This window comes from Chrysemys picta, chromosome 2 (genome assembly GCF_011386835.1).
Source record: "Chrysemys picta bellii isolate R12L10 chromosome 2, ASM1138683v2, whole genome shotgun sequence".
NCBI classification, from domain to species: domain Eukaryota; kingdom Metazoa; phylum Chordata; order Testudines; family Emydidae; genus Chrysemys; species Chrysemys picta.
The window spans coordinates 152,895,972-152,921,173 of NC_088792.1; the positions used below are offsets into that span (position 1 = coordinate 152,895,972).

At 36.4% G+C, this 25,202-nt stretch overlaps 1 protein-coding gene across 5 annotated transcripts in view; it reads right to left on the reverse strand.

The window, feature by feature from the left end:
* Positions 1-259: 259 nt before the first annotated feature.
* GMCL1 (germ cell-less 1, spermatogenesis associated) overlaps positions 260-25,202 on the reverse strand; it is a 30,735-nt gene continuing 5,792 nt past the window's right edge. For 2 of the 5 annotated variants that reach the window (XM_005285211.4, XM_042840266.2), the window contains 12 exons: positions 24,358-24,454; positions 23,170-23,267; positions 22,535-22,647; positions 21,642-21,707; positions 20,252-20,336; positions 18,173-18,263; positions 17,460-17,600; positions 11,078-11,147; positions 5,139-5,214; positions 3,440-3,585; positions 3,117-3,204; positions 260-1,754 (listed from right to left, as the gene is read on the reverse strand). In XM_005285211.4, coding sequence (XP_005285268.2) covers positions 1,626-1,754; positions 3,117-3,204; positions 3,440-3,585; positions 5,139-5,214; positions 11,078-11,147; positions 17,460-17,600; positions 18,173-18,263; positions 20,252-20,336; positions 21,642-21,707; positions 22,535-22,647; positions 23,170-23,267; positions 24,358-24,454 — 1,200 coding nt within the window. In that variant the 3' untranslated portion in view covers positions 260-1,625. Of the gene's footprint in view, positions 1,755-3,116; positions 3,205-3,439; positions 3,586-5,138; positions 5,215-11,077; positions 11,148-17,459; positions 17,601-18,172; positions 18,264-20,251; positions 20,337-21,641; positions 21,708-22,534; positions 22,648-23,169; positions 23,268-24,357; positions 24,455-24,992; positions 25,144-25,202 lie in introns of all 5 variants that reach the window. The other 3 variants (XM_065584441.1, XM_005285212.4, XM_042840264.2) reach the window with 3 other exon arrangements.

The following is a 25,202-nucleotide window of genomic DNA, read 5'->3' on the forward strand; positions in this document are numbered from 1 at the left end:
GGCGAGGGTTCTCAACTATTTGAAAAAAAATCTAGCCACTTATTTAGGCGCCTAAACAGGAATTAGGTTCCCAACTAAGCTCCCAAGCTTGACTTCTTTTCTTCAGGCTCTAGCAGGATGAAGTCCTGACTGATTTCCTCTCTGGTATTGTCCAAAAATACTTTTGACATTGTCATTAAGCTAATAGCCAACATTTTCAGGGTGATTCAGAAAATATTTCTGGCAGAAAAGAAAGATTAATGAGCACTGCAGTATTAAATTCACTTTAAATGATTTATTCACAAGTTGTCACTGTTTTTGTCATTTTGCTAAACATGTATTTGTATCCTTGTTACAGTGTACAAAGGTTCTATCCTTTTCTGACAATATTAACATTAAAAAAATAGGCTACCTAAGGAGGCAAAGTTCTTGCTTTGCATCCATAAATCTGTAAGTAGGAATTCAAGGTATCAATAGACAAACATAAAAAACAAATCAGTATGTACAAAACTAAGAGTGTACATCTTGTCCTTGACTTGGATCAGTTAAACACCAACTTGGAAATGAATCCCTTGCTCTCAGCTCCTATTCTGGATCCTGTGACCTTGCTTAACTGATGTTAAGTTTCTGTTAGTTAGCATGTATAACTCAAAAGGCACTCAAAGGTCACAAGTTCCTGAGCTTAAGTGGGATACAGATTCCCAATGAAAAGTTAAAACAAGATGTTACAGAAAGCAAAAAAGTTTTAAAAAAACTGATATTTGGTATACACAAATATATTAGGAGTCAACAGAATCCTTGCTGAAAATTGTGGTTATGTCAATAGAAAGACTCATAAGGGCAGACAATACACCTTTGTAGACTTCTCGGTACATCAAAAAAATGCATTTCTGAATGAACTTGTCTGAAAATTTCAGATGTGTTTTTCTTACTGTTACTAAAAAATGAGGAACAGAAGATAAAAAATATTTTCCACAAAGTTTAAAAAAATGGCCTAAGACCAAGAAAAACAAATATACATATATGACATGTGGAAGACTTAAAAACTAAAATGGGTCAGAAAAAGTGTACAACAGTTAAATAACTATAAAGAAATTAAAGGGAAAACGTAGCCCTGGTGTAAGGGCCACTGGAGTCAGCGGAATTTGGAGCTTGCTATTTACAGTTCTGGTACAAAGAGCATAACCCAGTGGTTAGTAATGGAAAGGTTTTTTTACCCAAATCTAACAAGTAATCAGGAATTTTACAAAGAGGTTAGTAAAATTTCATCCGCACGATTTACTTTTATCAGTTAGGCTCAGATTTTGCCCTGCCGCCCCCCCCCCAACAACAACAAAAAACCCCAAACAAACAAACTTGTAACAGATTTCATATAAACTCGGAATGGAAGTTCTCTGCTAATGTAGAACAGAAAATACAAGTGAAAAAATGTATGGTATAACTAGTTTTAGCCTATGTGGTTTCAGATCTTTTTTTCTGATATGCATAGGAATTTATTGAGGATAAAAAAAAGTAGCCGTATATATTTATCTGCTACAATATAAGGCCTTTGTTTATTTGTCATAGCTCTGTGTGTAAGCAGGGCATTTAACTTAAAGCAGGCATACAGTTATAAAAGTGCTATTGTGTTCCACTAAACAGGTCTCTCAGTTTTCTGGGTTATCAAGCAGTCCGTCAGACTCAGTTCTCTTCTCTGGTGATGTATATAAGAAGTTACAGCAGATATACAGAGGAAAGATCAGAAGTCTGCTGTCCAAGTTCATTACTACTTGTTCCTGTAAATCAAATATGAAGGAACATTTTCAAATATGTTTAGAACAATAATTCATACTGCTGAACAAAAATAAAGTGCGGTACATAAACAAAAGACTGGAGATTCCATCTAATTGTATGTTACCTCCAAAAAAGAAGATGGAAATCATCACAGAACTTAAAACATTTTATAAATTCATAGCACTGGGTATGAAGAAAAAAATCAATAATAAATCCAAGGTTATATAATTCATTCCCTCTCCTTCACTACACACGACCAGCTACCCTAAAATGAATAGTTTTATTATACTTCAACTTTGCCAAGACAGTCTCTACCCTGCCAAGCTTCTCCCTACCTCACTCCCTCAAACCAGGGACAAGAATCAGCTAAGTGCAGGAGTTGGCCAAACCATCTCTACCATCAGAGAATCTCCAGGGGCAATCTCCTACCATTTAGAGGTTTCAGCAGACTGGATAATCTAGTTTATTATATCTAGGAGCGGCTAAAATTTCTTGGTAGTGGAATTAGCCAAAACATTTTTGGCGGTCACCCTCAGAACGAATCTGGACCCATTGAATTTGGAAATGTATCCTATAGGAATTTTTGAAATGTACATGGAAACAAAACCTGTGTGCATGTGCCACACAGACATTGCCATAATCAGGAAATAAAGGAACCGATAGTAAGATATTGTGTATGAAAACATGCTCCCTCGCCTAAACTATTGACCCAAAAGTGGAGATCTATGCATTATCTTTAAGAGAAAACAAACTTTAGGAACAAGTTACAAGACAATGAATTCCAACCAGGGTCCACATAACAGTCATGTGCCAAACTCTGCAACTTATTCCTAACAGCAAGATTTCAAATTAGTCCTGAATTTGTCCTTTACACCGGTAGGAGCTAACAGACATTTATTTTCAATACTCAGAAATATACTGTAACATGATTAAAAACACAAGATCTGCATAGATTTTATATTTAATATTAAACTACTTGCTACTATAATTGGAAACACTGCCAATTATATCTACAAATTTTGGTAACAGCCTAATGTTATTTTTGGCTAACTATGAAAAGGTTCCCTCTTTCTCTAGCTTGTTAAATCAAATGTGGTTAATTTCTCAAGTGTTAGAATTTTGGTTAACAATCATTCTTAAAGACATTAAGATAATGGTGTATATCTTCAGCAGCACCTGAGAATTTCATTACAGCCATGAATGAAATCCAACTAAATATTCTGATTTAGTTCTCCCATTTAAACTAGTAATATTAACTTCCATTATGTGTGGCAGAAGCATTTTAAAATTCCATGTCTGCAACTACAAAATGTAATTGTTGATGGTTTGGACTATTACTAGATTTAAAAAACACACAAACATACCTGATCTTTCTCAAGGGTCAGGATCTGATATCCTGTGGTTCTACTGCAAATAAGTTTTCCACTGCTATCAAAAGAGGCTAGACGTAATCTAGGGATATAATGAAAGTTAAATTACTTGATTCAGCCTCCTGTAATTTTTTTTTTCTGAGGCTAAAGGAAGAAGCCAGCTTCTACCAGGGAGACAGGAGCACACATTGTCATACATCATATTTTGTGCCAATGAAATTGCTATCTGTTAATGAACCAATTCCAGTATGAAATCAGTTGAAATACTGACTTTAAACATAAAACTTCAATTATATGAATTGTTGGCCATTCCTCACCTGAATGCAATGTTTCTCCGTGGTTGCAGACTGACTGATCCACTGCATGGCTGATTCAGTGTGTTTCGTTTGAAAATGATGTAGCGATTTGTATACGTGACAAGCAGATCAAAGCCAAAGTTGAATCCAGTCCATCGCCAGCAGTACTAAAGAACAGAGAAAACATGCAAGACCTATTTTATTTCAATGGGCTATACTAGTAAGAATATAGCACTTCTCACTCTGAAGGATCCCAAAGCACTTTATAGCCTTACATATATACTGAGACCCAAAATCTGCATCAGATCCACATATCCCAATGTCTGCATGGAGTCCTACTGAAACAGTGAACTCTGCATGGGTGCAAGTGTCCACTCAGACAGATGTGATTGAAGAATCAGGGATTACTTCACCTACCACTGAAATGCAGCCACTTCTGGGGTGCAACACATCTATCTTTCTTCACATAACAAAACTATCGAACAGTTTTTGTACATCTCAGAGCACTGCCAACTGAAACAGGAGAGGTGTTTAGATAGAGTAGTTACGCAATTGCCTACATTGGAATTTGGTTAGGCCACACGCTTTAGTAGCCACGTAACTCTTACACAGAGCCATGGAATTATACACAATTTAAAACCATCTGTCCATAAAAGATTTTATAATGCACCAATTGCCAGAGTATCTGCAGGCAACATAACTCCAGAGATCTCTGGACCATGGGTTAAATATATCCATGAAGTGATTGATTACTTCAAACAACAGATCCTTCGGTTAAATGATTTTAGCGTGCAGCTGGGAAACAAGTCCTTCACCTTTCTAATGCTCTTCCATAAGGCCTGCTATATAAGGATATACACAAGATATTCCTGTATAAGAACTAATCTTTAGATGTTTACTACCAAATTGTGATGTAATCTTGAGCATTGAACATTAATGAGTTCTATTGCAGAAGGTGACCAAAATTGGCACTGCGGGGTTCCACGTTTAATGTCAGTGATTTGCATAATAATATGCTCAGTTTATGGATGTAAAATATATTTTTGTCCAACTGCCAGCCCTGAAAACTCAAACTGCGACCTGAGAGGCAAGCTAAATTATTTCCTTGTCACGGCCCATCACCAAGGAAGTTTTTTGAAGCCAAATTAGGCCAGACACCTAGTCAACTGTATTATCTTCAAATGATACTCTCAGTGCACCTGGACAGCCTCATTCTCTTCAAAAGCTTTGCTCAGGTGTAAATAATCAGAATTAAACAAATAATTCTCTATAAGAAGAAAATACATATCACTATCTTTGCAGGTGTGTTGGTTCTCCAGAACAGTCACTTTTCAGAGTAGAAGTAATATTTTACAGATGGTATTATGCACATTATATTTAAAATTATATTTAAAAAAAAGTAATGATTTTCATTACTTTGCAAAAGTCATAATTAAGCATCTCAGGAGTTTCAAACAATAACTTCATTTTCCCCCCTCTAAAAACGCTCCATATTCAGACTTTGTTTTATAGCACTAGCATGATGACTTTAGCAATATTTTGCTAGAAACTAGGAAAGCTGACAAGTATTTCAATAAGAAGGAGCTTTGTTTATTTCCATTAAAATCTTTCTTTTTGGTGCAGTTTCTGAAAAAAGCCACTGAAGACAAAGTTTCTGAAAATATTTAACACTTTCGAGATAGCTTAGTTTCGTACAAATTAAGGTATGGTTTATACATACATCGCCATCCTTTGCAAGCTTCCTACCACACCTCATGCTGTTTCCTTCAAGTTCTTCTTTATTGATTTCTTGAGGCCTGTGAATGTATGAAGTAGACCATTTTGAGAATGATTCTACAATTTATTGTTTACTTGTAAGAAAGATAGATCCGTAACAGCAGCAAGAAAATGCTCTGTGGAATTTCAGCGTAAGTCAGCTCCTAAGTCAGATTCTTATTGTATTTTGAGCTCATATTCTTTTACTAAATATAAGCCTTCCAGTTCAGTTTTTCCTCTGGCTCTGGCTTCTAGCTCAGTTCTGCTTCTGAATTGAGGCAATACATGTCAGTGAGGCAAAACCCGACTGAAAACCATCCAATTTAAAGATAGAACAGTTTCTTGCATTTCTCCAGCCAAATGAAAAATAAGACATTGAAAGCTTCTGCCTCTAATATTGAAGGTTTTTAGTAACATACGTAGATTCATAAAACAAGGTAAGTGCCCTGAGGACACACTCAAATCAAAGAACCCTTTTACATTTAATGGGGCTAAATGACATGATCTAGTCACACACACTAAGTAAGGAGGTCAGGTGGGACAAATGGGTTCTCTGATTTTGTTATTTTTGTAGCGTAGACACACTCGGACAGTATTTACCTGCAATTCAGAAGGATTACAAACAGGGCTGGTCCATACTAACCCCCCACTTCGAACTAAGATACGCAACTTCAGCTACGTGAATAACGTAGCTGAAGTCAAAGTATCTTAGTTCGAACTTACCGCGGGTCCACACGCGGCAGGCAGGCTCCCCCGTCGACTCCGCGTACTCCTCTCGCCGAGCAGGAGTACCGGCGTCGATGGCGAGCACTTCCGGGATCGATCCCAGAAGATCGATTGCTTACCGCCGGACCCAGAGGTAAGTATAGACGTACCCACAGACAGATCATCTACCAGAATAATAATTGGACCCTCCAAACTAACGGGTTGTATAAATTACTGTTGCCATCTGACTATAGGACTTCACAGAAAAGCAGTGTAATCAAGATGCACCTAAGGGGGGAGGGATGTGTGGCTGGCATGAAGGATTGCATGTGTAGGTGGATGGTTAAGGTGCTTGTCTACACACAAAAGTTGTACCACTTTAAATATAAAGCATAAAGAACATTTAACATACTACACAGCATCTGAGTGGCAGAGCTGGAACCCAGGAGTACTGACTTTATCACTTTGTAATTAAAGTGGTTCAACCCCCGTATTGTGGCTGCAGTTGTACCAGTATAAAGATGGTTTATATAATTATAGCTATTCCCATATGGGAAAAGGAATAATTACATCCACATTATGGGTGGCTTTGGTAGAATTATTTTAGTTTAAAGAAATCATACTCCTAACCAAAATAGCTATACAGGTACAAAAACTATATGTAGACCAGGCCTCAAAAAATTAAGTCCTAGTCAACAAGAGTCATATTATGGTCTGGCTTTAAACATTTATAATGTAGTCTGTTATATAAGCGTTATCCATTCCACACGTCTCCAAGGTACATTGAAAACAAATGAAATCACTATAAAAAATTATATGCTAAATTACTATTAAAAATTCAAAAGCAAACTGATACAGCAATCAAAATAGTAACAGGCCACTTACTGCATTTCTTGCCATTATAAACATGCGCTTGTAGCTACAGCACTGAAAATATCAGCTAAGTAATTTGTGGCCTTTTTCTAGATTTTATAAAGAATGCTAGTCATAGGAGATTAAATACTTTATAAAGAGATTGTTAACTGGGACAATTAAGTGCGATATAAACATAACAAAATTCTACAAAATTGGCCATAGAATTAATTTTTATTTATGATGTCCTAGCTAGCTGATAGTCGGTCAAATACGTTACCAATTCTTAGCAATTAAAACATGCACTGTGGATACAGAACTTCATTCTTTCTGGCAGAATAGTGGTTACTTTTCAAAATCATTAACAAGTTATTCTTTCTTGTTATACATTAACCTCTTTCTACTATTCCTTCCAACTAGCTACAAAAATTCAAAAAGATTAACCATTCAACAGTTTAAACTAATCACTTAGACAGCATTACTCCTTATTTACTCCTTCACATAACACAAGAACCAGGGGTCACCCAATGAAATCAACAGGCAGTAGGTTTAAAAACAAAACAAACAAACAAACGGAAGTACTTCTTCACACCACCTGTGGAACTCATTGCCAGGGGATATTGTGAAGGCCAAAACAACAACTGGGTTCAAAAAAGAATTAGATAAGTTCCTGGAGGATAGATCCACTGACTACTGGGCAAAATCAATGGGATGCAATCCCATGCTCTGGGTGTCCCTAGCCTCTGATTGCCAGAATCGGGGAGTGGACAACAGGGGATGGATCATTCAGTAACTGCCCTGTTCATTCCCTCTGAAGCTCCTGCAATTGGCCACTGTCAGAAGACAGTATACCAAGCTAGAAGGATCGTTGGTCTGACCCAGTATGGCTGTTCTTATGTACCAAAAAGTATTAACAGAATTTAATTCTGAATATTTACCCAGATAAAAAACTAAAGTGGAAAATTAAAGTAGACTAATCTGCAGCTTCCGTCATTTCCCTCGAACTACTGTAGGCACAAAGATCTATTTCAGCACCCAAAAACTACATTAATGTGAACATAAAAAGTGAGCCTACTTCAGGTTTACTGTAGGTAAAACATGTTTTGATGACTGGATCCAGTACTATGTGATAACAGCTCAAATGTTTCAAGGACAGTGAAGAAAGTTCAAACCCCTTTAGTTGCAAACTACTTTACTGAAGCGAAAAGGGTTGTTACTTCTGGCCTCTCAAGTATAGCAAAATGTTGAATCACTCTAACATCACACCAGGGTAGTAAGGTGTATGAAGAGTAAAATGCACTTTTAATGCAAAATCATTTTAATTTCCGTAGTCCAAAATAGCATGTGCTCCATTAAAATGTGCACCAGATGGGATATGAAAATAAAACTACATCACTTCATGGAGCTCTGTAGGTGACAAACAGTTTTCACATTTTGTTCAGATTATTTGGTTTGTGGTTTTGATAAACTCTTCATGAGATGTCAAATACTATAGTGTCTGATAGCTGCACCTATCAGAGAGAGAAAGAGACAGAGAAAGTTGAGCTGGGGGCAGGGCAACTGGCCTGGATGAAACATGGGGAAATTTCTGATCATCAAGTTATTCTTTTACCCACCCATTTGACTTCTAACGTTCATACCTTCCTTCCTACCTGGTAGCAATACCTGGTATCTCTTTTCTTATTTGAAATATTAATTAGGAACCCCAGCTGACTGTCCTGGGTCCCAGGAGGATGTGTTCTGCTGACAAGCAGTGGAGCCTCTGGAGTTGCGAATCAAAATCTGGTTCTCTCTGGGATTTGTAATGTGACAGACCAAATCCCAGAAGGAGGAAGTGCCAAAACAAAGCACCGAGGGCAGTATCTCCCTCCTACACAATCCCAGAACAGAAGGGGATAGGAAGAAGAGATTAGCTAATTTTACTAAGACCTGGACAAAACACTATTCAATAAAATTAGCTAGGGCACCACTGAAAAATCCCTGGGATATCTGATCTCCTTATACAAACCTACACAATTTTCACTGATTAAACTAAGAAATTATATTTGCCAAATCACTCTCCAGCTCTACCCAACATTAAACAATTACAATATAAGAAAGCTATCAATAGAAGAAATGATGCAGAAAAACCTAAATAAATCTACATTTGTCCTGAGACGTCTGGATTCATAGACAATAGTACTAAAGACTTGTTAAACACAATTTTTTCTGTTAAATGAAACTGCTTAATTGCTTCAAAATGTTAAGCTAACAGCTTCTCTTTTCAGTTTAGTTTTGGATGTGATCCAGAAAGTTATCAAAAAGCCTTTTTTTAGCAGTACATACCAGATAGCAGACATTAATATTAATAAAGTAAATTCTTCAACAGCAACAGCAGCACTGAAATACTCCTAAGTGAGATTAGCTTTAGCTGCCTTGTTTTCGCTGTCTAATATTTGACTTCATATGAAGCTCTGGCTCTGCTCCTCCTCTTGAAGTCTCAAGCCTAATAACATAGTTGTAACTCACTGTGCAATGTTTTACTAAATGATAGGTACACTACAACTCTGGCATTTTCTACTTGGAAAAATGTTCAGTTCTTGTAATACACTTTATTTAATGCAAGATTAAAGAGTAGTAAAAAAAACCTCATAACTGCATATTTCATTTGCCCTTCTAAGGCAATGCTGTTGCCATGAAGAGGCATCTGACAAGTAAGTTTAAAAAAACAAACAAAAAACAAGCATACCCTAGCCTGGCTAGTAGATGCGCATATTTTCTAAAATGACAGAGGCTGGGTTGGCAGAACTGATGCAAGAAAATGGGAACCAAAGTAAAAAGGGAGACAAAAGGCAGGCCACAAAACTAAAATAGCGTTCGTTATCTCTATAAATACCAACAGTCTTACAAAGCCCTCTAATACTGAACAGGCTACAAAGCATCATCATCCTCTCCCTTCTCCCCCTATTTTGCCTCAGTTTCCATATCTATAAAGAAATGAAATGACCTGTTCAAGGTCAGACAGCAAGTCAGTGAATAAAAGGAATAGAATGCAGTTCTCGTGGCCTCCAGCCCTAGAACTCCAAACCCTAGACCTCAGTGAACATTACCATATAATACGCTCAGATACTGAAATGACTGATCCAGTGGCAGTTATAACATAAGGGACAGCACATTAACACTTATTAGCTTTTATTGATCAGTGTTATGCTAAACAAGCAATTTTATATTTGTTATTCTGATAAATGTACTCCATATCAAAAAACTCTCCCACTCTGAACTACAGGGAAAAATAAAGTAATTACCATTTTGTTAGATGGTTAGCCAGAAGAAGGACACTTTGATCACTCAGACTAAATCCTGGATTAACCAATTTATTTTTGAGGTGGAAGGGCCATCAACTCCATGTAACTGAAAGCATCTGAATAAAATGTATTATCCCTGGGGAGCCAACATAAAACTGGGTCTGTAATGCAAATGGGGACAGGTAAACTAACTACAGCATTGCAAACAGCATTATAATATGGCTAAGGAAGAGACTGCAGAGGAAAAGGCTAGGGACACAGTTCAAAACTCCAGCAAGTGATGCCACTATCACAAAACAAATAATTTAGGAGCCAATTCAGAGAAAAGCTATATCTGGCTTCTATGCTACGCAAGCTCTTTAAGATTCCCAACTAAAACAGCTACCACTAGTGACTTGCATGGAAGCAACATATTATTTTCTAAATAAGAACCTAAAGATTTATTTTTGAAACTAAGAAAAACTGGGACAGAATACAAAGGAAGGACTGTAGTCATGACTGTAGACAGAAAAAATGCTTCTCATTATACACACTTGAAGGTTGAGAGTTATCCCTCCACTATTTACCTAATTCAAAATAGTTCTACAAATTTGTTTAGCCTATACACTGTCCCCTGTCCATCCAGCCACATGAAAGGGGGAAAATAAACTGGAAGGATAAATTTAGCTTCTGCATATTTTTCATTTTTTCTTAATCCATCTTCAAAATTGATTACTAAATTACTATTTCAAATCCTCAAAGCACATATGCAATACTAGTGGTGACAAATACTGACCAGTATAAAAAAAACCTGGAAAATAATGTCCACCTCTAAAGTCATATTATAGAAAACAAGTTCTTACAGTTCTATTTTGCAGATGACCAGAAATTGACCAGATGAAAGTGAATGAAATAGATTGCTCCACAAAGAATTGGATGTGATTGAAGTTTAAAATAACTAACTGTTTTAGGCCTAATTTTCTCATTTTGATGTGAACTCTAAACATTTATGCATATCAGAGTCTATACCAGAGAAAGATAATACTCAAAATAAGAAATAAAAGAAAACCTGTAATATACCTACCCAATATCATTGTCTTGTTCTGCTCTGAGCATGGCAAACCACTGCTGTTTGTAAACAGAGGACAGCCATTCTAAAATTAAAAAAATATACATAAATGTGGAGATTTCTTTGGATGTGGGAAAAGGGATATTTATATAACATTTAAAATAAGGAAATAAAATTATACTGAGATGAAAAAGTTTCGTATTAATTAATTAATTAAATAGCCAATTCACATCCAGTCAATTGATATTTCACTGGTATTCCCATCTTTAAGATTTATCTGAACTATTTTAAGTTGCAAGTACCAATAAAATAACCCTGCTCAAAATAAAGTAACTTATAACACTACATGCATTTTTTGTTACCAAATCAGCACCATTCCCTCTGAAATAACTATATGACTAAACAGATTCCCCCCCACCCATGCCAAAAAGAAATGTTACAAAGGGGTTAGAATGCAGTTAAACTATAGCTTACTGGTATATAGCATATGCAATCACAAAATGATACTTAGAGGTACAATAGTACTGAGGCAACCTCTTACACAGCGGGTATCACTGTCTCAGTCTCAAGTGAAAGATCATATTGGAAAGTTATGCAATCAAAAAGAATATAAAACTGAAATATAAGAGCAGTGAAGATTCGAATATAGCTACACTCAAAAGGAAATGGAAGGATAATGCCTATTTCTTATATAATGCTTTTCATCTGTTCACGGCGCTTCACAATGTTCAATGTATTTATCTTCACAACACCCCTGTATGGTAGGAAAGCATGACATCCCCATTTTACAGATGGGGAACTGAGACACAGAGAGGCTAAGTGACTTGCCCAAGATAACACAACAAGTCCATGGCTGAGCAGGGAATTGAACCTAGATTTCCCTCACCCTAAGCCAATGCCCTAACCACAGGACCAAGGATGCAACTATTGGGAAAATTAGAGAAAATTGATATGTGGAGTTTTGTTATAAGAGTAATAGGAAGGTTTACACAGCTACCCGTTTTACAGGAAAAACAGGACATTTCTAAGGCAAACATTAAAGAGCTGGTTAAAAGCTCAATGACCTAGAAGAGAGGACCGAAGTTCAATATAGAGCGGAACAAGTTCCACTGTGAAGAGATGAGAGAAGAGGCAAAGAGGCAGGTAGGTGAAGTCAAGTATAAGGTAAAAAAAGTCTAAGGGGAGTTGGAGGGAGAATTCAATTATTTAAATAGGGAGTAAACAAAGGTGGCAAAAGGAAGGGAAGAATGAAAAAAGCACTCAGGATGCCCAAAATTTTAGACACAAAGGATTTAGGACTGATAAGGGACCGATACTGACTCTACTACCTTTAATGACAAAACTCAGTCTTCAAAAGAGAGCAAGCCTGGACCCAAAAAGAATAAAAATAATTAATGGAAACTGAAAGTTATAAAAAGGATTTCAGCGAAACCACAATCAAAATGAAGAAAAACTCTGGAAGAGTTCGGGGGGGGGGGAGGGGGAGAGAAAGAGAGAGAGAGAGAAGGAAAAAAGGCAATTTGGTGTCAAGGGTAATTTGGAAACGAGGATTTGCTTTTAAATATTTTATTCATTGTTATATTTTAATTGTATTTTAATGACTTGCTTAGCACATGAAAGGCGTTAACCAGGGGAACTTTAAGTTAAAAATATTGTTCTGGAACTCTTGAGCAAAGTTACCAGACAAACTACAATAGCAAGATGGTTAAAACAGACTTGCATTTGTATTACAGCAAAGATAAGATTTTATTCTAAAACTTGAGTGGCAAATGCATCACTGCCTTTTCCTCTTATTGTGCCCGGACACTTGCGGTACACAAAACATAATTTGTAGCATATCTTTCAACCACTCAACAAAAGATTGTTTAAACAGAATTTAATCTGGAACTAACTAAAAAGATTTACATTACAAAATATATTTTCTGAACTCTGAGAAGTACTCCTCAGGTACCATACAATAATTTCAAAATTTAGTGATGACATCCAATCACCGAAGTTGTTCCAAAACACATCACCTGTATTTATTAAACTTCTTCTCAAAATGAGAAGAAAAAGCAACCTAGCCAGATAGTTGTCGAGTAAAGAGTACTAATGGCTTACAAATGTAATAAATGTTGAAGTCCACAAATGTATCTTCATTCAGCATTGAAGATAAAATTTATAGACTTGTAACATGGTTAAGAAAAAAAAAAAACTTTCTTCATTTGGTTTTTTGAAACAGACTTCACATAAAACAATTGTTTTCACGTAACGAAACTAGAGAGTAAAGGATTCACGCTAATTCTCACTGTGGACCACATCCTAAGAAGTTCTCTCAAAGACTAATTCCCCTCCCATCTGCAGTCATATACACATTCATACATCAACTTCAGCAATTCCTGGCCACAGTTTAGGAACTGCTCAGTCAAGTCATGAACAGTGTATGCTAGAAGTTGTCATCCATTTGACATCCTGCATGACATCTTCAGGATTCATCATTTGCCTATCATCTTTCTTACCAGACTAATAAAGGAAACCAGGATAATCTTCTTACACATACTGTTTTCCTTCTGTTTTGCTCTCAGTGCAGATCAAAACACACAATATATCAAAAAAACCCACCCCACAAGCTGCCTATCTTGTACTAACTTCAGGAAACAGATTTCCTTCTTGTAGCACAAGAGATACACAGAAGTTACTTCTAGTTCTGTATTCAGACCACCCCTTTTCTAGAATGAACAAGAAAATGCTGAAAAGGTTTTTCTAGGACAGATATCTTACTCCATGATAGATAAGAAATAGTAACGTGGACTGGTGTGGTCCATGCTTGAGCACCTCTATGTTTTGCTGACATCTTGTTCATGTACTTACGACAGTTATTTTACTCAGATCCAATTGCTGGAATTCCGTAACAGTATCTGAAATTGATCTCATTAAAATAAAAGATTTTAAATGAAGTTAATTTTAAATTTTTGCAAATAAAATGGTGAAAGGATCCTCACCATATATTATACATTCAGGAATCAAGATACCTTCAAGTCTACATTTATAATTTGGTGTGCTGTGAAAAGAAGATTAAAATTACATGGCTTGGTATGTTAAAAATTAAAAGGAAAAATACTAAGCTTCACAAGTAACAATAAAATACCGCACTATAAAGCTAAGGTTAGTCTTGGCATAAAGTTAACATACAGCATCTCTCCAACTCCAGTTACATTTATGCAAAACAGTATAGATCGGTTTTGACAAAGAGGTAAGAAACGACCAAACCAAAGATGAATAAAATCCTATCAAGCCAGAAGAATTGTTCCACCAGCAGGACACAAAATGTAACTGAACTGCTCAGCGAGTACAAGACCATTTATACGGGGCTGATATCAAAGCAATCTTTAATTTCCTGGCTCCATCTCCTGTTAGTAATATATTTTCCTATCTAGGCTGACTTACAGGACCATAGGATAAACTGGATTTCTCCAACTTCCTCTGCACTAATCCTGACAAAGTAATGGAGGGAAGAGGAGGGTCATTAAGGGAGTAAGGGTTCTAAAAGTTCTTTCAAATGAATCTGAAACAAACAAACAAGCAGTATTTATTTATTTAGCATGTGTAGTCGTCTCGCCAAGTGATGGCGATGGGGCAGGTCAAAACCAGGCGGGGAAAGTGTAGGGTCAGCGACAAGGGACTGCTTGGGGATTATAACAGCTATCCATTCCTCTCGCCAGAGGGTTTCTGCCCTAACATCCTGGCGTGGCGGATGAAACCATAATGGGCGACAATGGCAAATGTGCAGCTGGTGGCTTAAAAAGGTCATTGTGCAGCGGCAGGTTTGGGTTGGTGCGCACTTTCTCCAGTAACTTGCTAGTCGCAACCTCTCATCTGATATTACTCAGAACTGGAAGCCATGGGCGTGGAGTCGGATGCAGGGTGCCAGAGATGATACCTATGGCGGCATATAACTGCATATCCACCAGATTGGTGTGTGATGATTGACTCCAAACTGGTGCGCAATACTCCGCCACGGAATATGAGGTGGCAAGAGTGGACGTCCGCAAATTTGGAGCACAAGCACCTTATGACGAACCTGCCAGTTTGCTAAGAAGATTGTTACATGTCGTAACTCTAGCTGCTGTCTTCTTCAGGTGGGCATGGTAACTCAGTGTGTGGTCTAAGGTCACACCTAGACAGACCAATTCTACTTCATGCTTCACCTTCTGACCATTCAGATAAACATTCAGTTCTCTGGTTGTGCTGGCGTGATGAAGATGGAACAAACCAGAGACTGTTTTTATAACAAGCAGTAAGGGAAGGTAGTACAAGATTTAAGTGAAGTGGTGATGGGGGTTACTGATCATATTTATAACAATTTTTTTTTGGAGGGGTACTTCACTCCTAAATACCCAAAATCTAGCCACAATCAGCCTTTTAGCTTCTTGTAGGTGTCACAGAAGAACCAAGTTTTCAGGAACGATCCTGCCCAAGATGTTTGTTCTGCGTTCAGGGTGTGGAGTCAAAGATGAGGAGATGACTGAAGAAGCTGACACCACTAACAAGGTAAAAGGGACAGGGCAACACAGTAAGAAGAAAGAATAAACAAGGGGCACAGTTAGTGCCATGGAAGTAAGGCCAAGTTCATTGCTTCAATCTGATGCAGTGCAGGAGATGAAGTCAAGGAAAGGATTAAATTACTCGGTCAAATTGATTGGGTAGATGATGCTAGAAACTTCATTTTGTATGCAGTGGATGGGGCTGAGCATGGATGTCAGTGAGATTACAGTAATCAAGATGGGACATGAGGACTTGAAAGAGCATTTTAGTTGTAGGGACAGAAAAAAAACATTAGATCCTGAAGAAGTTTTGGAGGAAGACACAGCAGGATTTGGACATGGCTTGAACATCTGGGCGACGAGGAGGCAGGAATCAAAGGTGACACTTAGTATACAGGGCTGAGTGACAAGAGGGATGAAGGTCATGTCTAAGGGAGAGGATGGAGAGAGTAAAGAGGGGTTAAGAGGAAAAATAAAAAAGTTAAAACTGAACTGCTTAAGTCTAACTTTTCAGTAACATCCAGAAGGAGATGTCAGAGAGGCTGAGATGCAGAATTGGGTGGGCAGAGATGAATAAGGGTTGGACAGGTGGATTTGTGCATCACCACAGACATGGTAAATGAAGCTGTGAAAGTACAGGATATCACCCAAAGAAAGTAAGTAACAAAAAGAAGAGGGATTCTAGGACAGAGTAACATGCAACTCCATAGACAAAGGAGGCCATGACAAAGGAGACATGGAAGGGACAGATAATGAGGTAGCATGTGAACCAGAAAGGACAGTATCATAAAAACCTAGGGTGGATAAGATTTGAGAAGATTTAGACACTTTCGTATTCTCAGGGGTCAGTGAAGATAAAGTAGAGACCTTGAGATCATCAGAAAGCTTTGTGAAAACAGTTTAAGTGGAGTAAAGGTGGTGGAAACAGATCCGAGAGGATCCAATATATAGCTGGAGAAGAGGAAATCAAGGCAACTTTTGTAACAGGCACGCTCAATTAACTTAGCAGTGAAAGGAAGAGGGAAGTAGAACTGAAGTTAGAGAGCCAAGAGCTCCACCTACTGGAAAATTTGAATGCTTGGTGGCAGCGCATTTTCAGTTTAGGCCCCCAACTTTGAGAATTAATATTTCTGTTCATCTGGCAGTGCCCAAGTTTGTTAAGCTTCAGAGCAAGGAGCAAAGACCATTTGCTTACTCAGGATTGTGCCAACAGAGTGAGGATGGAGTCTATTTATAATGCAATTTATGTTAACATTTTAATTCTTGGTTCAACCTGATTTTCTTTCATCAACATTGATTATTCTCTCTTAATATTCACATGTGCACCTCAAATCAAAAGAAGTTGGGCACATTTTACACACTGGAAAATGCAAACCGAATAACTGAACAGACAGCCAACGGCCTTGCTGAGGACAACACAAGAGCTTTCTTCTCTCCAAACTTTATCTATCGGTAAAGTAACAAATGCCTTCTGAGGTACTAGAGAACAAAGTGACAAGCTGTTGCAACTCCTCCAGTTTCAAACACTAATCTACATACAAACCCTACCTATTACATCACTAACTTTCAATTTAATGCTTTAGCCAATTCTCTTTCTAGGAAACAGATGACTCTCGAAGTATATTACAACCAATATTTACATTCTATTACATGTTTCATTATCAATATTTACATTACTCAGACATACAAGGCAGTTTTACAGCTCTGCTGACCATGCTGACATAACTGACAGCCCAATGAATATTTTAGAAAAGTATGTAAGTGAATAAAAAAACAGATGGATGGGAACAAGGGTATAAGCCCAAAAGTTTAATTCACAATTTGTTCCAGCTACTCATCAGAAAATACACAAAACGTCCAAAGTATTTTCTTACCTGAAGGTACTAGAGAATCTCGCTCAATAATGCTTGCTGATGCCAAATCACTGATGATGTATTGCAATCTCAAGTGTTTGAATACTGTCAGGAATGCTCTTCCTTGCTCAGATTCTAAGAATGCAATGTCATCCTCAAAATCTGCAATATTACACGAGACATACACCATTATGGGTTTCCTAGAACTTGCTCATTTTGATTGTCTTCTAAAATATATACACATTTAACAGAAGGTCTTAAGCTCTCCAAATAGAGAAAGGCCAATTACATTTTGCAAGCAAAATTACCAGTGTGAAACAATAGATTTCTCAATTCCAAGGAAGTTAACAACATTCAAATCATTGTAAAGGCAAAACTATTAGACCAAATTGTTTTTATCCACTGAAATACAAGAGAGTTTGGCCAGAATTTTCAGAAGATCAAACAAAAATTTCACTAGACAAGTCAATAACAAAAATAAAGTAGTGTACTCTGAAATTATTTAGATTCAACGTGCATGGCCAAAACAGTTCAAGGGAAGACTCCTTAACAGTATAATGAGAACAGGAGCTGAGGTGAAGTAAATGAATGCATCTCTTTGGTATACATGGGGCAGTGTTTTTGGAGGGAGCTGAAAGACAACTACACTGTATTTGCTGCTGTATGTACTGAGCACTGAAGTTCTAAATCCAGCATTTTTTTCACGAACACTACATCCATACAAATAGGCTTACCTTTCCTACGCTTGGAAAACCAGGCATCAGTTTCAGTTAAAAGTTGTTTTAGTGGTCCATTCCAAGAAGGCACTAGCTGAAGGAACATCCACTAAAAACAAATTTTTATAAGCTTATTTTAGATTCATAAAATATTATGTAAACAATAAATTTAATGTTATATACGCTATGAAGCTCCTGATAAAAACAAGTAATTAATTCAACTTCTAATTATTAGAAATTAATTTTGTAATCATAGTAACACTGGTATAATTAAATATATTTAAGATTAAAAGGGTATTTTCTAGGGCTGTCAAGCGCTTAAAAAAATTAATCGTGCAATTAATTGCACTGTTAAACAACAGAATACCATTTTCATATATTGATTTTGATTACAACACAGAATACAACGTGTACAGTGCTCACTTTATATTTTTTTGATTACAAATACTTACATTATAAAAAACAAAAGAGTATTTTTCAGTTCACCTAATACAAGTGCTGTCATGCAATCTCATTATACTGAAAGTTGAACTTACAAATATAGAATTATGTACAAAAAATGACTGCATTCAAAAATAAAACAATGTAAAACTTTAAAGCCTACAAGTCCACTCAGTCTTATTTCTTGTTCGGCCAATCACTCAGACAAACAAGTCTGTTTACATTTGAAGGAGATAATGCTGCCCACTTCTTGCTTACAAAAGCACCTGAAAGTGAGGACAGACGTTCTGATGGCACTGTTGTAGCCGGCGTCACAAGATATTTACGTGCCAGATGCGCTCAAGATTCATATGTCCCTTCATGCTTCAACCACCATTCCAGAGGACATGCATCCATGCTGATGACGCATTCTGCTCAATAACGATCCAAAGCAGTGAGGACCGACGCATGTTCATTTTCATCATTTGAGTTAGATGCCACCAGCAGAAGGTTTATTTTCTTTTTTGGTGGTTCAGTTTCTGTAGTGTTACTCTTAAGACTTCTGAAAGCATGCTCCCCACACCTCATCCCTCTCAGATTTTGGAAGGCATTTCAGATTTTTAAACCTTGGGTTGAGTGCTGTAGCTATTTTTAGAAATCTCACATTTGTACCTTCTTTGTGTTTTGTCAAATCTGCTGTGAAAGTGTTCTTAAAAAGAAAAACATGTGCTGGGTCATCATCCGAGACTGCTATAACATAAAATATATGGCAGAAAATGGGTAAAAGCAGGAGACATACAATGCTCCCCCAAGGAATTCAGTCACAAATTTAATTAACGCATTTTTTTTTTTAAATAAGTCATCGGCATGGAAGCATGTCCTCTGGAATGGTGGTTGAAGCATGAAGGGCATACGAACGTTTAGCATATCTGGCACGTAAATACCTTGCGATGCCGGCTACAAAAGTGCCATGCAAATGCCTGTTCTCACTTTCCGTAAATGCAAAAAAACCTGTTTGTTTTAGCAAGTGGCGGAAAAAGAAGTAGGACTGAGTGGACTTGTAGGCTCTAAGTTTTACATTGTTTTGTTTTTCAGTGCAGTTATGTAACCAAAAAAATAAAATAAAATAAAAATCTATATTCCTAGATTGCACTTTCACTATAAAGAGATTGCACTACAATACTTGTACGAGGGGAACTGAAAAATACTACTTCTATCATTTTTACAGTGCAAATATTTGCAATAAAAAATAATATCAAGTGAGCACTGTTCACTTGGTCTTTGTGTTGCAATTTAAATCAATATATTTGAAAATGTAGAAAAACATCCAAAAATATTTAATAAATGTAAATTGGTATTCTATTATTTAACAGTGTGATTTAAAACTGCGATTAACTGTGATTAATTTTTTTTGGTTAATCGCACGAGTTAACTGCGATCGACTGCCCTGTTATTTTCACAGTACAATTATCTGTAAACAGTTTAAAATTCTGTCTACACATATTTTAACACCAAAAAGTCAAAATAATATAATCATTTCAGATTCTGAATATTACTTTACACTACAACACTGAAGTATCAAAATTTCTGAATAAATTGCGCTAAATTCATTCCTGGTGTAACTTCATTGGCTTCAATAATCTTACACCAAGGACAATCTGGGCCCTTTGCAAGTACCTTCTTGAGAGCAGTATACACATCCATCTCCACTTGCATGACAAATAGGTTAGAAGAGCTGATCAGCTGTTTCATGAGGTTTATGCTGGAAAAGAAAATACTATGAGATAAGTATAAAACTAAGTCAATCAAGTAATTAGTAATATCAAAGAAGAAAGTGAAGGAAGTTAATTCACTCCTGCCATAGCTAAGTGAAAGGTATAGCTGGTTGGCCATTTTCCGACAAAGCAGTTTTTCATTGGAAAATGCAGCTATCAAAACTGAAACTTGTGAAAAGGGCTGCTTTTGACAAAACTTTAGCTGGGAAGGCTTTTCCAGTCTCGGATGGAATTTCTGGTTACAGAGAGCACACAGAATTACCATTAGCTCAGTGGTTAGGATACTCACCTGGGATATAGGAGTCTCTGCTCTGCCTGATTTGGATGAGGTGAGTTTCCCTAATTACCAGGCTATTGGCAAATCTGGAGTGGGTCTCCATAATCTCTCCTACTAAAACTGTTCCACTTTGAATAAATAGCTAAATATTCATTGGGCCAGGGACAGAGTGGACTAGAAGGGCATTCACCTGGCATATTGGAGACCCATGTTCAAATCCCTGCTCCAAATCAAGCTTAGTAGGGACTTGAATCTTGACAAGTCCCTACTAAGGTGAGTGCCCTAACCATTGTGCTATCAGCTATTCTGGGGTGGATTTTTCTGGGGTTTTTGCAAAATTTTTTTTTTTTAAAAGGTTTCAGTTTTGACCCAGTGTGGAAAAGGAAAATAATTTAAGAGGAAAGGAGGTTCCTTCCCTATGACCAGAGATAAGTGAAAGATTAAAGGATTCAGTCTTAGTTCACCAGTATATACACAATATTCTGATTCAGAGCACAAGATCTTGGTAATATGAAAAGAAAAGTAAATGTTTAGGTGGGAGTTGAAGAAGAAAGGAAGTGACAAGCCACTAGGCAGGCATTCAGAAAAAAGTACTCTCTCATCCAAAAACTACAGATTATAATTTGAAGTTAATTTCACCCTTAACAATGTAGGGACGAAGGATCATCACTAACAAAACACTGTCAAATACCAAAAAAACTTATTTTTAAAAATTATGAAAATAGATGCAATAACAACAGTGTTAAGTAAAAATCATGAATATCTAAAGAAAAACTTGTCAAACATCAACTGAGAACATTTTAAAGCTAAGTTATACAACACACACACACACACACACACACACAGAGCCAACCCTGGAAGTGTCCCATAACAAAAAAAAAAATGTTTATGGCCTAGTTCTTGTTGTAATGGTCATCAATATTCTAATATGCCACTTGCAACATGTTTTAGTCTACATATTTTGAGGTAACTATTTTAACCACTCAATTACCCAAGTTAATTGAACTCTGAATACCTGAGTTCTTTGAAGAGTTCAACACTCTGGTGAGTCATCAGGTTATTCAAAAGCCATTCAAGGCACCTAGATTAAAAGAAATCAGTTGATTATTCATAATTTTCAAATATCCATGTTGGACTATTAAACAACTGATCAAACTCTAAAATAGATTTCATAACTTCTAGTTGATTTAAGAATGTCTGATCTGAATACAAAACTCCCTGGATCTAAAAATTCTGATACATCTTATTCTTTAATACTACTTTAATTTGAATGATCGTAAACTTTAAGAAGGGTTAAAGAAACGTTTAAGACATTTTCAAAGTATGAGGTTTACTTAGATAAGCAGGACACTAACAGGAAACTTTTCAAAGGTTATCTTCTGTAATAGCAAAGGGAGGGTGGGCAGTGTGAATTGAAAAGGTGAAGTAAAGTACCTCCATGTCACATAAGGGGTTGCGGGACCATTTGTTGTTGGGGAAGAAGGACCTGGATGGAGCACCCTGCTCCCCAATTCTTCCAAGACCTACTATTCAGAACTTATATTTATATCATGTTGAACATTCCAGCAGCACCAATATCCAATGAAATTAGAACAGAACAGCCAGTTACATTAATATTTTACACTCCTTTTATGAAGTTAACCTGTCTTCTTTTCAAATTTACAATTAATTCCTTACATCCTCTGTACTACACTTTTTTAAAGGAAGCCCACTGTTTTCAAAATAGTAGAAACAGGAGAACTAAAACACGCATAATCCATGTTATACACTTAAAAAATTACAGGGGACTAACTCATATATATAACTCACTGGTCAAATTTATATTTTGAAAAATGTTCCATCTTTAAAAGAAAATTTAATTTTAATTAACATATGAAAAACAGTCTGGAGAAAAAGGTTAATTCTTACTTTTTCTTCACAGAGTCTAATCCATAGGTCCCTGCTGAATTATAATAGCCACACACAGTTTTCACATTAATTGTTTCCTTCATAGTCTCGCCACATTGCTGTATTAAACCATCCTGTGAATAAATCCACAAACATTCAAAGTTTGTTTTTAAAGCATAGCCTTATATTTTTATGGACATTACTGACAATTTAGTGAAGACCATTTATAAATACATTAAGTTTTCAAAGTTATATGCCAGAACAATACAATCAAACTCTTCCAAATAAGGAAACTAATATAGCTACAAATATTTAACATCAACATGCATAATGCTGTTATAACAGGTAATTTAATCCTATTTACATCCTCGAGTAAGCCTCAATAAGCAATTTTATATTTCAACTAAAAGTGAGTCTTATGTTTACATAAAACTGCTTCACTGATATATGTGCTAAATAAGTATTAAGCAGCCCACTCTTTTTCCAATGATTGATCTGAAAATGATTCTTATAATCTATTAGGAGAAAGAGTGAACATATTTAACATTTGTTCATGAGTGTGCCTTTTAACTACACTCTGAATTTTTATTTTAATCTAAATAAACCATAGGCTGCTATACTATCTGCATATGTCCATTACTTTATATAAAACTTACCAGCTGCAACATGCAGGCTGCTGCTAGGAGGGCAACAACACGACTGGGCTTTATTAAAACATCATCTCTATAGAGTGAGCCAAATGCTACCTGCAGAGCTAAAAAAGCACAGATTGTCAAATCTAAAGAAAAATAGCTATAATCTCACAGTTAGTAATTTAAAGTACACAATATTTAAATGCTATGGATTCCTTTCGATTTATGCTGTTGCTAAAATTTTAAATTCTTTAATCTTGAAAAAAAGCTAAATTGGAAAAAGTGAAATCAAAAGAAAGCCAATGGACTGATCACAGAACATCATAACTACTGAAATACACCCCACGCCCACAAATGTGATTATTTTCAACTGGGTCATTAGGAAATATTTACGTCAAATGTATCACTTCTATAAGCCCTGTAGTTCTAACTGGACACAGAAGCTGTACCCAGGAGAGAGCGTTCCATATTTTGATTCACAAGGATTTAAGAACTTTCTAAACAGTTCTCTTCAGTTCACATTTTTGAAAAGCAGAAGTAATACCTGAACAGTACAATTACTTACTTTGCTGTTTAAACAACTGGTATTCATCTTAACAGCTGAAAAATCACTTACACCATCAAATAGTTCCAGGGAACCATAACATTGCAGAGCATGATGTCTATGAATTATAATCTCACCATGCCATCACTGTAACATGTCAGGATACCAATCTGGAATTACTGTGTGTATCTCTCTCTCTCTCTCTCTCTCTCTCTCTGCAAGTCCTCCAACAGAACACCTCTTCTTGTTCTTCTTTATTCCTGGCTGCTTGGAGGCCAGGAAAGGATGCCAACAGCTCAAACACATATCCTCAAATCCGTCCCAAGTGGAGAACCATGAAGAACACTCCTTTGACTGGCTGTCTTTCCAAGACAGCACAGAGAAAGAGGTGTTTCATTCAAACACTTGGGTCTCCACAAGAGCTGTATACAGTGTTCTGAAGAGCTATATGTTGTTCAAATCACTGCTTTAGACTGTGCTTCTTCAGTCAGTTTCTGGACCTTCACCACAGTTCCTGTCATAATCCAAGATTAAACTAAGCCATAAACAACTCATGTTTTCTCTTGGGGGTAACTGTGGTTATTTACTGATTTGTCAGTTCTCAATTTCACTTATTTGAAAATAAACCCTCTTTTCAAACAGATGTCAGAGATTTAGCGTTTACTTACCTTCTATATCAATATTCTGATCAGGAATCTCCAGTTCTATGATGTCCATGCTAGACTCCCTCCAAGAACCACTGAACATACTGGAAAAGTAGCCAGACTATTAAAAAAAACACAAGGAATCATTTCATTCAAATAATGAAAACCTGTAGCCAAAATTGTTAATCATCTTTAGCGATAAAATCAAGTAAGTTATAGGGTAAGTAAGCTGGAATAATTGTGACATATTTCCATGTCAAGAAGAACTAACAATATTTCTTCCAATTATGTGGAAATATTTACAAACATCGACCCACATTTCAATTCTATTTACAGAAGTAGAGACATTTGTTTTTCAAGTTATTTTTCCCCAATCAATTCCATTTTAAATAGGCAGAAAAGCTGTAAAAAGTTTTCCATTATAAATCATGATATCCACAGCATGTACTCATGTCCAAAATTTAACTTATAGCTATTTGTAGACAAAAAATCCTGCAGGCATTGATTTTTTTAAAGCCAATTAAAAAAGAATGCATGCAAGACATACAGATTAATTTACAAGATTGTGGTCTCAGACTAAGGACACACATACATCTTAAAATTTGTGTGTAGGTAAATTCATACAAACACATACACATACACCATTTATGTTAATATACCTTTTTTAACAAAGTGTAATGCATATAAAACTAGAATTTGATAGATTTCCATCCAAATGAAGTGAAAAATACTGCTTTACTAGGATTCATGATTTTCCATCTCAGCAGAAGGAGTGCCCATTATGAGATGCTATCACTCAGTGATGTTTACCTGAGAGATTAAAAAAATAAATCTATTTGTACAATAGCATATCTTCTGCACTGTTACCC